The 17697-nt window shown below is 31.8% G+C and overlaps 1 protein-coding gene across 2 annotated transcripts in view; it reads right to left on the bottom strand.

The window, feature by feature from the left end:
- Positions 1-17697, bottom strand: part of Hnf4g (hepatocyte nuclear factor 4 gamma) — a 127682-nt gene that overhangs the window by 20316 nt on the left and 89669 nt on the right. The window contains exons 1-2 of one of the 2 annotated variants that reach the window (XM_003480050.3): positions 6807-7179; positions 2547-2718 (exon numbers count right to left, since the gene is read on the bottom strand). In XM_003480050.3, coding sequence (XP_003480098.2) covers positions 2547-2718; positions 6807-6942 — 308 coding nt within the window. In that variant the 5' untranslated portion in view covers positions 6943-7179. Of the gene's footprint in view, positions 1-2546; positions 2719-6806; positions 7180-17697 lie in introns of those variants that run through there. The other variant, XM_063257475.1, reaches the window with a different exon arrangement.

Here is a 17697-nt window from a genome sequence, read left to right as displayed (position 1 = left end):
TCATTCTTTGTACCACTTGGTGATATTAACACCAGTTTACAATTATAAAATAAAGTCTTCTTTTAAACTGTTTTAGTGCAAATGTATTATCATGTTTGGTCACATATTAATCATATGCTAAAACATACATTTCTTTAACATTCTTACCCATATCCTGGTGGTTTTAATTGATTATTAATTAGCAAGAATGAAAGAATATACTCTGTGACCTACAAAATTTTCCAAGTTGGATGTAGTGGCACATGCCTCTAATCTCAGCTATTTGTGAACTTGAGAGTAAAAGCTCAAGTTTCAGGTCAATCTAAGAAATTTAGTGAGATCCAATCTCAAAAAAAAAAAAAAAAAAAAGGATGTAGCTCGCTGCGATACCCCTGTGTTCAATCCCCAATATCACAAAAATAATGACAAATAAATAATTCTTTAAACTGAGTAGCCACTTAAAAATGACTGTGAAATAACCTGCCTTGCAAGCAGGCAGTCGTGAGTTCGATCCCTGGTACCGGTAAAAATGAAAAAACAAAAATGAAAAAACAAAAAAACAAAACAAAACAAAACAAAAAAATGACTGTGAAATAAACCCTACTTTAAAAGCAGCTGAGCTAAAAGAGAAAGAGGCTTTGAGAGTGAGAAAAAAACAACACGGTTCACTTTGAATGTATGAATGAGGAGATCGAGGAGAGGGGATGAAATTACCAAATAGCAGAAGGAATTGTATAATTAATTAACATTAAAATTAATACCAATTATGGATAAGACACTGGTATAGGGAATAAAAAGTTAAATAGCACCTGCTTCTTCCATTTAAGAATATTACAATCTAAAATAAGCATACAATCCAGTTTACAAAGTGCCATCATCAAAAGCTTTGTGTGAAAGGTATTGAAAGAAGTTAAGGGCTGGGGATTTAGCTCAGAGGCATAAGCGCCTGCCTTGCAAGCAGGCAGTTGTGAGCTTGATTCCCGGTACCGATAAAAGGAAAAAGACAAAAAAAAAAAAAAAAAAAAAAGACTAAAATTAAAAACAACAGAATCTGAGCTTAAAATATATATTATTTCTCTAATAATGTTACATCAATATTATTACAACTATACAAATGGAAAATCATAGTATTTGCTTACTGCAAGAAGGGTTAGAGAATGGCGGGGTTCACGGCACCATGTGGGATGGGAAAATGTGGAAGCTAAAACTACACTCGCTGCTGGAATCTTTGTTAAACTTCTAGATGCTGCTCTGGAAACTGTTCTTTCTTACTCTTCCCACTCAGGATGTGTGGAAATCTAGAAAGTCCTCGCCCTATTACTCACAGCCTCTTCCAAGCTGTGGGAATGTTGTTTGACTTAATGTATATTTCACTTTTCAAGAGCTACATGACTTCAAAAAATGCTGTTTTATTTTTATTGTAGCCTTTACTTTTTAAGAACAACCTATACTTAAGGCTTTCATAGAGAAAATATTTTGATGGAAGAATTACCTTTTTATACTACCTACTTTTTATATAAAATCCAAAACTCATATCATTTCTTTATTAAATTTTTAAGGTGGATAATTTATATTTCTTTATATCTACATCAAACTCTCCTGGAAAAATTACTTGGGAACACTAGTTAGATTTAGAGAAGTTATGTATTAACTTTTATTTCGCTCTGAGGAATCAAATGGCACCATGGTCTAAGAAAGCTTTTTCTAAGGTGTCCAAATAGTTCTTAAAGTTAGGTAAAAATCCCAACATGCTATTCTTTGATAGAACAACTGCAGACTTTCTTGTGTTAAAATCTATCCTATTTATAACAGTTTATACTCAACCTGTAATGTGCATTTGAAAACTGTTACACAAGCCAGGGTCAACCTAAATTGACCTATGATGTTGATAGAATTATTTTAAAAGACTTCTATAGATATGTGCACATACAATATACTTAAATATCTTTAAGCAAAGCATTGAAATTCAATGATCAAAAAATATGTGAGAAAAAAATTTTAAAATTTAGAACTGAAAATTGAATTTCATTTATTGAAAACAAGCTACAAGATCATCTTCTGAACTTTTATAATTTTGTTTTTAAAAGTTCATGATCTAGTGACAGTAAGAAGAAAACCAATGTTCAGAAAAAGCATACACTGAGATATCATTTAAACACAGATTTTAAAACGTTTAGTGGTATATAAACATGTGGTAAAGCAATAAAGAAACACAAGGAAAATATCACACCAAAATTCACGAGGTTGTTACCCTAGAGAGACTAGGGAGAAACACCAAGTGACTGGGGAGGTGTCCAGAGGAGGATTCAATATATTGGTCTAAACTGGGTGTAGAGAAGTGAAATTGTTATATACTTTTTTATAAGTCTAAAATGTTTCATAAAAAGAACCGCCTACGTGAATGTATCACGCATACACGTCCACCCATCCTCATTTTCATTGCAGCTTAAAGATTGTTCACAGACCTGTGGATATAAGAGAGCTCTAAATTTTCTCCCCTTATTTCTGGCATACTGTTTTCAAACATCTCTATAGATTAACATCCCTGGAAGGAGCATTTCACGAACCTGCAGGAGTAAACGTGACTCTTGCGTATGCTGCGTCTGAAGAATCCTTTGCACCCATCACAGCTGGATGCACCGTAGTGCTTCCCTGTTGCTCTGTCCCCACATATTGCGCACAAACAGTTGACACCGTTGTCTGTGGTATTCATACTTGTTGTCTCTGGGGTAGAACTTTCTGTTAAAGAATAGAGTTAGCTTGCATGAGTAGAACCAATAAACAGCTTATGAGAACTGATCATATAAGGCATGATGAAATGAACAACTACTTTGAAGACAAAGAGACACTACAGTACCCAGTGCTGATCCTGTAGTGTCACGATGTGAAATCCAGCAATACTATTATTCTTTGTTCAGAGTGATTTTAGCCTGTTTTGTGTTGTTTAATTTTAATATACATGAAGATGTGGACAGCTATTTTGAAAAGAATGAGAGACACAATGACATCCATTGTTGATTTTCCTATTGTCTGATCTTGAAGACCTGAAATGCCTTTCTCATTCTGTTCAGATCAGTTCTACACTACGTTGTTTCATGTGAATTCTATGTATGTGAAGATAGGGTCAACTATTTGGAAGAAAACAGACAATATGATAGTGAAGATCCCTGATTGTCTTGTTTTTAAATCTATGTCTCTTACATTGCTTTCTTATGTTCTGTTTTGTTTTCTTCTGTTCTGTTCAATTTTACCCTCTTTAAAATTAAAAAAAAAATGTTTAAAAAGAATAGAGTTAGAATTAGTGCTTTTGAAAAATTGCTCAATTCATTATTCATACCCTAAAATAGGTCGATCCTTGATTTCTTGGAAGAATCCACAGAGTGTATTTCTTTGCACGTATGGCTGCTTCCTTTCTACACATGAAATTTTGGGACACCATATGGTTCAGCTCTCCAACTATAGACCCAAAGGAGGCTCGTACAGTCTCAAAATATTAAATATCATCTGTATGAAGGAAAAATCATCAAATTCTATTTCTCTCCTGATATCTCCTCTGGGTGTCAGTGTGAAATGCTTCAATACTATTAAGACTTTATTTGGGCCAGGTATAATGGTGTACACCTGCCTGTAATCTACCCCAGCACTACGTGAGATTTGGACAAGGGGATCATAACTTCGAGTTTGACCTGTGGAACGTGGTTAGACTCTATCTCTAAAGAGAGGGGGTGGGGAAGGAAGACAAGGAAGGAAGGGAGGGAGAGAGGAAGGAAGGAAGGAAGGAAGGAAGGAAGGAAGGAAGGAAGGAAAGAAGGAAGGAAGACAGGAAGGAAGTCCCCAGGATCACAAATAAGCAAACCCTGCAAAAGCTTGACTTGGAAATCTAAGATCACAAATCAACATATCAAAAGCAGAACTTCAATTTTTTCCAGGAGAATTTATTTTTCCTCTAGTCTTCCCTATATCAGCCAATGGTCTCCTCCAATGCCTAGAACCAGTAACTTTAGACTTTTTCCTTCAGTTCCCCCATTATCCTTCCAATCTAACCCATCAGTAAACCTACATTTAAGACACACATTTAATCTACAACTTTTCCGTCATTCACCGTGATTGGCTGTATCCAGCCCACCACCATTCTTCCCCTGTATAATTGCAATAACTTACTATCTAATTTTTTTATCCAGTTTTCCTACTTTCAATTTTGTTTCTCTACTAAATGTGTTTATTATCCTAAAGCTACTAAAAGGATCTTGGTGGAAGAAATTCCTATCTTGTTACTCTGCTCGGTCAGTCCTCTCATGATTCATACCTAGATACCGAACAAAGCCAGTGCAGTTTACCAGAGCCCGTAAATCCCTGCCCTCAAACAACCAATGAGCTCTATATCTGGTACCACACTCTCTCCATCTGGTTCATTATTCTACAGTGTGCTCCTGTCTTTGTTTTTCTTTCTTTCTTTCTTTCTTTCTTTCTTTCTTTCTTTCTTTCTTTCTTTCTTTCTTTCTTTTTTCTTTCTTTCTTTCTTTGCTTGCTTGTTTTATTTGTTTGTTTGACCAGTTTCATTTTGGAACTTCTATGCTTGTCTGGAAGAAAAGATTTTCTCTAAGACTTTCTTCAAGCTAGATAAAAGGTTTCTATTCAAATCTCATACTGTGTGTGAAACCTTTTCTAAGCATATATCTAAAAGAGTCAACACTCATATGCTCTTGAGGAAGAGCGTAGGGCTTTGATTACTGCTTTTTAATGACAATGACAGTGCCTAAAATTATTATATATAATAAAAATAAATATATGCATACACACATATTGCTTTCTTCATTTATTACCCATCTTTACACATACACATAAACTTCAACTGAAATCTGTTTTTCTCCCCCATTTTTTAGCTTTTAGGATTATATACAGCATATAGGAAGTAAGGAATATATAGTTATATTATGGTGGGACATTAAAAATTATACATGTGGGGCTGGGGACTCAGTGATAGAGCACTTGTCTAATGTGTACAAAGGCCTGGCTTCAAATCTCCAGTATCAGTATATATTTAGTTATTCAAAAAGTTAATATTATTGACAGAATTTTTAAAAATATGTATGTATTCAAGATGTTAAATCTATAAAGTAACAGATTAAAATTTTAATCTACATAAATTATTAATACAGGAAATATCCTTTTAGTATATCTACTCTAAAGAATAAAATTAAAGATTATCATATCTCGATTATATTCTATGATATTATGTATATTCTATTACTAATATTTCTCAGTAGATACATACTGCCATATATAATTTGGAAATACAAAGTAGAATAAAGCATAATTTGGAAATGTAAAGTGTTTTTGTTTTATTTATTTTTTTTTTGAGACAAGATCTCACTATCAGTCCAGGGTGGCCTGGAACTCACTATGGAGCCCAGGCTGGCCTCAAACTTAAACCATCCTCCTGCTTCAGACTCCTGAGTGCTGGAATTATAGGCTCACACCACAATGCCAGATTTAAAGTAGGAAAAACTTTAACGAAATGGTATTTAAGGTAAATCATGTGACATCATCAAATTCAAATGTTAAGAATTTTTTATTTGGTAGCAGTAGCAAAATAGATATTAACAATCACAAATTGGAAGTATTTAGTATTTGATTGCTTTCTAGGATATTATAAAGAAATATTGAAAATAGTTATTATGTTAAACAGGTAAAATGATAAGTAGTCACACAAGTTACTCATTTTAATATATACTGATAAATATTTATGGTAAATTTCTCTTACATTTAGGAATCTATAGTCTTTGAAATCATGACTCCATTGAGATAAATATTAAATATACATAAAAGTTAATTTCCTATGAGATTCACCTCAGGTTCATTTTATTTTACTTATCTTAAATTTTAGAATTCATTTTTGGACTATGTTTTAAAAATCATAATCATAGCTAATAATAATAGCTTTTTATTTACTGGAAATATAATCAAAGAATCAGCCAGACAAATTGTATATTATAATAAAATACTAAGATATTCTTACCATTAGAGGCTCTTTAAATCTGAAACCAAATATTCACACACAGACATACACTTACAGACTTTCCCAAGTACACGTAATTATGAGATATCAGCATTCCTGACCATTAAATCCTATATTTTACAAGACTTTTTTACTTGACAAAAACAACTAAATTCAAAGTCAACAGCAAACTGAATTATAGAAAGGATCCCTAAACAATTCATGTCTTATTTAAAGTTAAAATGTTACAGTAGATAAATGCCAAAAGCCTTGTGTAGCTAAACATTAGCTTGTCAAGTGAGATTATAATATAACCCTTATTCCTTTTCATATTTTTGTTTAGTGCAAAAACTTAACAGTCATTTTAAAAGCAATTTCTCATCAGTTGCCACTGAGAATAAGAATCATGAGAGAAGGAGGCAATCAGTGAAACTCTCTAATGTTCCACAAAAACTTTGTTCCATAATTCATTTTAAATATTGCATAGAAAACATACTTTCACAGCCAATCTGCCAATGTTATTTGTTACTATGATTTACAGAAAATAACTGCTGAAACTACTCTTTTTAGCTCTTAACAGTAGTATCAAGCAAAAATCTTGAGATAACTTTAATGCACAAAACTATTCTATTCCTAACATGAAATAGCCATAGCATTATTAATTGAAATTCCGTGATGAAGTACAAAAGCTCAGATCTGTGGCCTTTAAAAGCAGGCCTTTGTTTCCAGCAGTAAACCACTGAACCACCATCCCAGAATGCTCAGTTTTACTCTCCCAGTATACATACTTATGTAATTTTTTATATCTTACAAGCAGCTCAGAACTCACCATTTGAATTATATAAAATCTGCATAGTTTCAAACTCCAAACTTGTGTAAGCTGGGTCCAGAACTTCACTGTAATTTCCCATATCCATGTCCAGGATTGGTTCTGACACCCTCATCATCGACTGAGAGACACACATGCAGTGGCAGCTGGAGCCTGGTTTGTGATGACTGTTTTGCTTTCAATCTGTGAGTGGTAGTCCAGGGTTTACAGTAACTGAGTGACTTAAATGATGAAGTAGGAGGGGCTGTAAAACTGTAACCTCCCTCAGCAGGTCATATTCTGCTTATTTCTTACTTTATGACCACAAGAGCAATTCCTTGTGATAATCTTGGAATGCTTCATGGAATTGCCTTATCTGAGGTACTTAGTAGACTAGCATGATTCCCCAAATTGATTTCTAGAAGACAATAAATGCTATCATTGAGAACAGTATAAACCTAGAAAACAGAATATCTTATGCTTTAGGCTATAATTATACTATGAGGTAGTCGGTTTAAGTTCTCAGCACTACATACCGCACACTCTGAAAGATGAAACTTACTTTTCTGTTATAAATTTGGTAAGCCTAGACCCTATATTGACAACCTGTATAATAAATTTTCTTACATGTGTAATGAAACTGTATTTTGAAGTAAATCTATATTTTTAATGACAAGTATTTCTGATATATTTCGGAGGCATCTTATTAGAAACCTAATAAGACCTTTAAAATAGTCTCTTTTACTATTACTATATGGGGCTGTGTCTTTCTACTTTTGTGAGCTTCCTATAAGCATAACTAGAAGAGCTGTAACTATTCAATTAACACTTATTACATAAATGAGGTTTCATGTCTTTTGACATTTGTTTATTACATGCTAGGCATTAACTAGAACCTATCTAACATACTGATTTGCATATTTCTTCATTTTTATAGCATAACATGGCTTTAAATGTATGTGTAACAAGGAGCATTTAGAGTTTTAGAGGACATTTAGATGAAAATAATGAGTGTACCATCTTTAAAAACATTTTTGTTAGTTGTCTTTTACAAAAAATAAATATTGCCCTATTTACATTACAAATTCAGTTTTATTTTGCATATTTATTAAAGTTTATAGCAGATGAATCAGTTTCTTAATGCCATAACTTCATCAATACTCTGTTTTAGTTAGTACTGTATGTTTCCTCTAGAAAGTCTAACGTCTCAAGATAAACCTATATGGAGAATTGTGAGAAAAGTAGCAGCGTCATATTAGTAGTTAAATTTGATAAATTAAGCAGTCACCATTGAAGTCTTCCTCTTGCCTTCAGATTCTGTGTAGTCTTGCTAGTAACTCAGTCACATTAATAATTTTTAAACAAATTTTAGGAACTGATTTTCTTTAATGAAGACTAAATATTCCTATTCAATTTTTGCAGAAATAAATCCTTAGCTTCACTGGCCTGGAGTGGGTCTCACATGCGTCAAAGTAACTAAGACATGTTTCTGACAGAACCACGAGAGAACTGTGTACAGCACACAGTCTTTCTCACTAATGTGGTATCTAACCAGTTCCGAGGAATGACACCACTGACAATCTCCAGAAGAGGAGGAAAAAAAGGAAAGAAAGAGGCAAGGAAACTTTCATTTATACACCTGTAAGCACTAAAAAACAATGTGGATATAGCTTCAGGAGGATAGTGATAGCCCTATTGTCCTACGTCATCCTGGTTTCATGGTGGACATGACTATCAGACCAAAGCATTTGGATCTAAGGGGGAGGGGTTATAAAGTCATCTCCACACAGGTGTGCAAGAAGCCACTTACAGTTAATCAAAGCTGGCCCTCAAGATGAATCTTGTTTACCATCTACATTACTCTAAATTATCTTATTCACTGAGTAGGAACTTAAAAATAATCAGGGAAAAAACAAAATGGCAGGTCCACCTCCTCAAGCACATTGTCTGTCTTCCTAACCATTGACAACTCAAATGTCAAAACAGCCAGATAATTCTGTCAGCCTCAGTCTCACATAGAAAGGGTTTTTTTCTCCAAGTTCTTTTCTCCAAGATTATATAGTACAATTCCTTCTTTTTAAAAAAATCTATCAGTGATAACTTACTGATAAAATAATTACATCAATGAGAGTGTAGATTGGTGCAACCACTGTGGAAATCAGTGTGGAAATTCCTAGAAAATATGCATATGTACACTTCAGACAGCTAAAATGATTATACTACAGATTCTGTTAGTTCTTGGAACAAAACCGATAATACTCATAGGATTAGATCAATTTTGCATGTCAAATCTGGTAATTAGAGTAACTTTCAAAGATAACTATGCAAAATAACAACCTTCATTAAGTCCCTATTACCTTGTTTTGAAAGCCTATGTTGTTACTGTTCTGGGTTTTTGATTATTGTTGCTTATTGGTCTCTTTTGTTTTTCTTGTTTTTGTTTTTTTTTTCTCTAAAATACAATGAAAGATTTACAAAATCGTAAAATGATGTAGCTATGCATTATAGTTTATGTGACTTAAGTAGGTAGAAATGCTACTGTTTTATAGTAGAATTGAAACTTTTGTTTTAGTAAGAGTCCATTGATCAAGATTCTTTAATTTTTCTCCAAAGTCTCATATACTGCTTTTGATTTCTAGTATATTTTTGAAGGAGAAAAAAATCAAAGCTACCTATTAAGTAACATAAATGCAGAAGTTGCATAAAATTATACAGTTTTAAAACTAATTTATATATTTTATTCAACTTACAATTTTATTTAATTCATAAATATGTCCCTTGGTTTTAGAGGGTAAAGTAAAGCTCTTGTAACACTCATTAGATTGTACCATATTGAACTGCTTTATGAAATGAAATAACAAATAACAATAACATTCTAGTAACAAATACAAGTAACTCTTGAGGAACATGCAGATTTAATAAGATGTAACTACTCTGGAAAATAATTAGTACATTCTTCAAAAGAAGTTGGGAAACTGATTTAATGTCATAAAATAACAAAACAGAGAATAGAGTTTCTCTCATATTGATTTTGAGACAGTTTGTATTTGTATATCAACATATTCCATCTGTGACAAATCCTATTTCTCTTTTTCTAAAGGCAATTAAGTTATATTCACAATATTTTTATTTATTTAAAAAACAGAAGATAGAGGATAAAGAAACAAAAGAGGGAGAAAAAGAAGAAAAAAATCATAGAAAGACAATTTGAATGGTTGCATATCATATAGATACATATTACACTCTGGTATTCTTGTGTTTCAGGTTCAATATGATTACAGAGTTTTTATAGCTCAAGAATTATATCCACAACACAATTCAATCAAATAAAATTCTAAAATGAAATATTATAAATTTTAGATACATGAAACGTGTGATCTTATTTACATGTTTTCTCCTTAAAATTTGGTTATTTTTAAGAAAGTAGTAGATGGACTTTAGGCAGGCAGCATTTCCTCATGGCATCATCGAATAATTCCTGTGAGCGAGCTCACAGGATTTCCTTAGATTAAGAGTTAATATAATTAAAAGAAAAGTAATGCTAATTCTCTCCTAAGTGATAACGAAAGCAATAATCCTCAAATAAATGAGACTTATATGTTACTGAACAGTACATTCAACATCAATTTATAAGTAATTTCATATCTACTTATAAAAATCAAGACAAATTTCATGTATACATTCTAATATATACAAAAGTAATCTATAATAAGCACATATTTTCTAAATCAGAATGAATAAACTTAATCTGTATTTTAAAATATAAATATAAATGACAAACAACTGTTTTCTGAAACTTTCTCTAAACAGAGGCCATTCTGGGTATGTATCCTCTAAGCTGAATAAAATTATTATTGCTAGTTACTCTGATCTCACATTTCATAGGCCAGGAAGTAAAATGTTAGCCCTGGTCAGGTCAAACAGTCTAAAAGGACTGTAGTTAGTTGTGGATAAAAAGTCAACTTTAAAAAGCACCAATATGATATTGGAAAATATCTTTCTCAGAACACTATTCTTATAAACTGGCATATGGTATGTATTATTTAAATTTCTTTATAGAAACATAAGAAGAAAGGAAAGTAGCAGTTTTTAAAGAAGCTAACAACTCAATTCACTGTTGACTAAGTAATGCCAGAAACATTTCTATCTTATCTCTAAGACTATTAAGCTTGTTAAATTGTTCTATACTTTACATTTGATTTAATCATTCCTTCATAGCGTGATTTTAAATAGAAAACAAGCTAATAAAATCAAGGTTATTTTCCTAAGAGAATTTTCATGAAACAACTTGGAATAGTAATACCAACACAAAATATTTTTGTATTAAATCGTAGTTAATAAAAATTTTTCTCTAAATTTATTTCTTTGAGGTTATTTCACATTAGCTAAATTAGTATATATTAATCCCAAATCAATTCTGCGGTTTTTGTTTCTGTATTCACTTTCTGAGTCTGATGATCATATAAATATGATAAATAAAATTTAGATGAACAGCAACAATCCAATCAACCCAATACATTATTCACTGTAAATAGAAAACCTTCAAGCAGAGAACTTTCCCCTAAAAAATGGTTTATTAATTCTAAGCAACTTCTCATTCCTTAGAAAAAACTTAATTAAAACAATTATCATATTTCTTTGTTGCCATTGTCCTAATTTATGTATTTTATGAAATAAAAATCTTGCCTCCTATTGGTAAGTTTGATGAGAGAAAAGTAAAGATAGTTGAAACAAAGAAGCAAAAATCAGAATATGAATCTGTAGAAAGAGTTGCTATCACTGATGTACAAAACAGTTTGAAGCTGCCTAAAGTAATGGGATGTGATTTTTCAAAAATATTAACGAATCTTTTCACAAAGCCCAGATTTCACAGAACTTTTAAATACACATAAATAAAATTTCCTTTTCTTTTCCTTGTGCTTTGACCAAGTTGATTTATGCAATGTTGAAAAGAATTATACTAGCTCTTTAGGATATTTACACAAACGTCATTTCTAAGATTAAAAAGTCTACTCTTATTGCTGGAAATTCCTTAAATTTAAATTTATTTTTTGTAACCTGGTTTACAAAGCTTATAATTTCTCTTAAATAATAATAATTATACTGTATTTCATTTCTCAGTTCATTGTTTCTCAATTCATGACCTTTAGTCCAAGGAATAAACTTGAAATACTTAGTTTAGCTTTATATCTAGCCCACATCTTTTCCCTGATCAATGAAATCAGTTTATATCACTATTAAAAAATTTCATAATAGTAAAATATAGATAACCTGGACAAATATATATAAGTACCTTTTAAAGAGTTAAATTAGTTCTTCATAATAATGATGATTTATTTCCACTATTTATATTTATGCACCCATTTTCAGAATATTATTTGAAACAAATTAAAAATTAAGAACTAAGCAAGAGAGACAACAGTATCATTAAGTCAGTGATGAGACCAAAAAGAAAGTTTGCACAGCTGAGACCCAAAAGGTAGCCAAGAAAATACTATAAGTAAAAACCCAGAGGTGATAGAGAAATTCACATATATTAAATTTATTTTCAAGGTCAGTTGCCCTGTGATTAAAGCAGACTCCTTTTTATGGAAAATAAGCAATTGATTAGCACTAAATTATTAACTGGAATACGCTTATATGGGTAAGGAAAATTTTAAAACAGTGGCTGTAAGGATCTGGGACATAGAGAACATTTGACACGTACGTATTTTTTTTACAGTGGGTATTATCATTATTGCCACTGCCAACTCAGCAAAGTTGTAGGAAGATTTAAGATTGTGGTGACACACCTATACCAAACACACTGCAATATATAAAAGGAGAGGAAACAAGATACCAGTTTAGGTCAGTACTTATTTCAGATATTTTCTGAAGACATACAATGTTTAAGAAAAAAAAAGTAGCAATTTTGCTATGCTGAGTAAACATTTCAACTTGAACAGTTTAAAAAATGTACTACAGTAACTGTAAACTTTTGTTTCTGGAATCAAAATAAAGAAAGTTGCATTTTCTCCAATTAAAACTGCAATAATAGATTATATGTTCATGCTTTCAAAAACTTTAGTATTCCTCCTTAAAGCTTTTTGAAATAAATAGGGAAAACATTTTAATGTGATACACATTAAACATGTGAACAAAGCTAAACAATATTTGCATCTCCATTTAATAAAGGTAGGGAAGTACATGGTAAGTCTTAAGTGAGATGGTAAATATTTCACTCCCTTCTTCATAAACATTTTTTAAAGAACAATGTTGGTTAGTTTTTCAAAAGTACCATATGAAAAGACAGGGTTTAATGACAATGATATTAACAGCATCTAATACAAGAACTAAACATTTTAGACAATAAGGTGGATTTTGTAAAATAATCTGTTGTCACTTTCAAGTAAGTAATTGGAATTTCTTAGTATCTAGTTTACATATTAGGCCAGTGATTCACAAATTCTGCTACACATTAAAATCATATAGGTATCATCTGTATATCTAGATTTCTCCCCAAGAAACAAACTGTATCAGATATCAATTTATCAGAATACATAGAAATAGAAAATTAAAGACTCTTAGGTGAGTCTAATACGCAGCATAGTGTGGGAACCATTATTTCCAGATACCAGTTCTGTGAAGGCAAAGACTTATATTTTACTCACTATTGTATCTCTGGTGCCTGAAACACAGCCCATCACATGGCACTCTACAAATATTTATTGAATGTGTAATTAAAATGTAGACACAAATACTTAATTTACCAGAGTAAAGTATTTTATTAAGTACATGATTAGATTTGATGGAGCAAGCACTTTTCTAGTCATCGGGTATTTCCAAATGAACAAATAGCAAAAAAATCCCTGTTGCTTTCACTGAGTTTACAATGAAGTAATCATCATGATCATCACAATGAGCATCATGATATTGATGATTTACAACTCTATAAAGAGACAGATCGCTGACCATTGTCTTTTCACAGTATCCATCAAGGTGGATTGAGAATTGTAATTAATGCCATACACACGTAGACTTCAGAAAACAGAGAAAATTCATTGATTTGCAGAAAGGGAATTAAGATCCTCTACTGACTCTTGAATTTTGTCTTGATTTGCACGGTTATGAATTATCAGGTGTTTTAGTGGAAAACTAATATGTATATGATATATCATATATATGTGTATATATATATATATATATATATATATATATATATATATATAGTTTTGGTTTCTGTCTGTGTGTCCCCCAAAGCCTCACACAGTCATGGTGGTGGACTTTTTGCCAGCAGTTGAATCTAGAGTTTACGACTTATTCATGGTTGGGTACCCTGTATACACAGCATAAGGGGCAGAAAGAGTCCTCTCTCCCTTGTTATTTTTGTTGTTTCGTGGTGCCATAAACTGTTGCTGCTCTGCTATGTGCCACCGTTCACATAACACCACCTTGAAGACTGCCAATTAGGGGTTGAAATCTCTTCCAACAGTGAGTTAAATAAACATTTTCTCCTTTAATTTTGGGTGTCAGGTATTTTGTCTCATCAATAGTAACTATGATATATGTAATCATATATTTCTGTGTAAAATATACCACATATACCACACACACACATGATACATGTATATGTGACATATATACATATATGATATGTATGTATATATGTATCTATTATATGTATATGATTGCATGTGATTGTATGTCTATATCATGATATCAATGCATGGGCTTTCCATGACATCCAAATGTCTTTCTAGTTTTTTTTTCATTGATTTACACTGTTAAGATAAAGATCAGAGATAATGTTGGGGAAGCATGATTCATGTGTTATAAAAAGCAAGCTCTGGGATAGAAGGCACCCACATGAATTTTACAAAGAATGTTTATTTAAACTCAACATTACACATGTTTTATGGTAAAACATTATAGCTGCTTCCCTTAACCTGGGGGATGTAAGAAAAGCATGAAATTTCACCCATATCAACGAACACTCTTTGGTTCTAGGATTTACCACAAAGAAGTAAATAATTGACATAAATCTTGAAAATAATATAGTTCGATCCCTGGTACCAATAAAAAAAGAAAATAATATAAAAATAATTTTTAGAAGATAACAGGCTAGAAATGAGAATAATGATTTCATTATATATAAAAACTAGTATCCTAAATATAGTTATACTCTCCATATAACATATTCATTTCCAATGAGAAAGTCAGCTATGGATTAGGTCTCATTCATTTATGATGGGGTAAGATTCTTTAAATAACATTATTTCAAACTCATCGATAAAAATTTTTCAAAAGTAAAAATAATAAATACAGAAAAGCAGGTGTGATGTTATCTAATATAAAAACATAATGCAAATTCATTAAAGAGCATGATTGCATATTGCATTGCATAAATATATCAAAAAAGAGAAAATCCAAATGATCTATTTTATATAAAAAGATCTTTTACAAATTGGAAGTGGACCGAGAGATGGAGTGAGGAAAAAGTAAATAAAAGAAAGTGGATTGGGAAAAATAAAGAATTAAAATGTTTTTTGCATATGTACAAAGTTTCTACAATGAACGGAATCATTATGTACTACAAATGTACTCATAAAAACTTTTTAAATTATAAAAAGTCAGTGTATATTAAACATTGTTTCCTCAACTCCATGTGAAGAAAGAACAGACACTGCAACCAAACTGTTTTGATATTTTGGGTGTCCTGGATAAACTGGATTCAAGCCACATCACACGTAAATGTAAGCTCCATATGTATTTAAACAAAATGATTACAAAGCAAAATAACATATACATGAGAACACACTTTGCTTTTACTCAAATAGGTAAATAACAGTTTGGATGAGGAAATCAGATGTCAAAGATTCTTAATTTCAATCTTCTTTAGAAATAATTCCTATGAACTCTAACTTTATGCATTTAAACATCAGAATAGAATGTTGATATTTGGAGATAAGAATAGTATTAAATGTCTAGGAGTGCAACTTTTAAATTTATTTTTCATGAGTTCTTCATGGAACTTAGCAAGCCCTTTCTATCTGCATTTACTATTTTTTCAAGGGCATTGCTCTTTTTTTTAATTGTGTGAAACTTGTACATGATTTATTCTTTTTTTTTTTACTTCCAAATTTTCTTATTCCCACACTCGACTTCTCTTGCATTTCCATCTCAGAGGGTCCTATTGAGATTGAGTAGAAATGGAAAAACACATGGAACAATGCCTAATACATGGTAGACAAAAAATTAAGCTTATATTATCTATTCTACAAATCACTTATGTTTTTCTTTACAGTTTAAATTTCTTTACAGTTTAAATTTAAATGTCTCTTATTTAGGCATTTACTATGACGTACTTTCTGAACCACTAATTTGCTTTTTGTTTGCTTGTTTGTTTTTTCAATCATATTTTATTGGTAAATTTTAGAAATGTATAATGATCACATTCATCATAAAGAATTTACACTTGTACATGATGTAACTTGGGGTTTTTCCCCCAATTCTCCTACTCTCCCTTCATGAGTTGTCATAGAAATCATATGTTCACCACTTTACTTTAAAGATTTAAACCTAATCGTAGACATTAGCCTTACAAAATGATTTAAATTTACCCTAAATAGTCATCTTCTAAGTATCATTAGTCAGCTGCAACATTCTAGGAAATGCAAATATTTTTACTATTTCTTCTTTGGGTAGCTATTTTTAGAGGTTTTGTTTCTGTTTTCTGATTACGCATGGTTCCGTACCCTCTGTACCTGAGTATTACAAATGGTAGAAGGCACAGTAGCCCTGTGGGCAGGTGATAGATTAGCTACAAATCATCAGTTCTATTTCAATGTGACCGGAGGAGCCTATATTCATATAGTGCCTTCAGCTGCAAAATTCAGTGCCACAAGGGCTTGGAGACAGAGGAGCTCAGTATGACATCACTGCTGTCCTATTTCACTGAGGGGCCTAGAAAGGCAAAATTTTGATGACAAAAGATTACTATAAGCTTTTGTTGAGGGCAGTGGTAGTGGTCCAGATGTGTTGGTTAGAACTCTGATTTTAACCCAAAGGCTCTTTGGCATAGGTCCCCAGATTTTAGACCATTGTAACAATGGCTTCTGAAGATGCATTCTGTTTTGATTTGTTCACCTCTGCCAGCAAATCCCCATAGTTGGTCCTCTTGAGAAAGGCAGATGGAGGCTGTCTTGAAGTTGTGAGAGGAGACAACGCAAGTATATGAACTGGTGTAATTCTATAATTCTTGCTCAGTGATATTTCAAACAGATTTTATGGTAAATGTCTTAATTAGATGATGAATATAACTTTCTTCTAACATTTTGAGCTTCACAATATGCACAAAGAAAGACAACAAGAAACAACCATTGTTCTTGAGAACAAGAAAGAAACATAAAGACAAGGGTAAATGATTTCCTAATCTGTCAAGAAGTAAAACTAATGTAAAAGGACAGCAAAATAAACTCAAGGATGAGAGAGTGAAGTGTGCCAAATAAGTGAGTTTATACAGGAAATTAGGGAGACTATAAATGAAGCAAAAAGTGAACAGAAGAGAAAGATTCATTGGAAGCAGTAGAGAAAAAAATGATACTGGCTGTCATCAAATGTGTGATTTATAGAAGAAACACTGTAGCTTTTCCAAAATAAGACAACTCCAACAAAGTTTATTAAAAATTTAGAAAAGTAAGATAAATATTGTAAATAAAAAGATTACACAAATTCAGAATCATGGTTACTTTGAGAGAAGTAGATTGGCTAAAATCAGTATTTTATGGATACAATGGAGTTCTAAATGTACCTAAACACATTCTAATAAAAACTAATGCAAAACAAACTCAAAACTAAATCACCACAGCTACACCTCAGTCCATCTCCTCCATCCTCTACCTCTTCAGCTTTATGTTTTAACAGAATGGCATTT

The sequence above is a fragment of the Cavia porcellus genome, unplaced genomic scaffold (assembly GCF_034190915.1).
Source record: "Cavia porcellus strain 051 isolate PalLab524CR breed Dunkin Hartley unplaced genomic scaffold, mCavPor4.1 scaffold_10, whole genome shotgun sequence".
Taxonomy (NCBI): domain Eukaryota; kingdom Metazoa; phylum Chordata; class Mammalia; order Rodentia; family Caviidae; genus Cavia; species Cavia porcellus.
The sequence above is the reverse complement of the archived record's forward strand: the minus strand, read 5'-3'. Positions and strand labels throughout refer to the sequence as shown.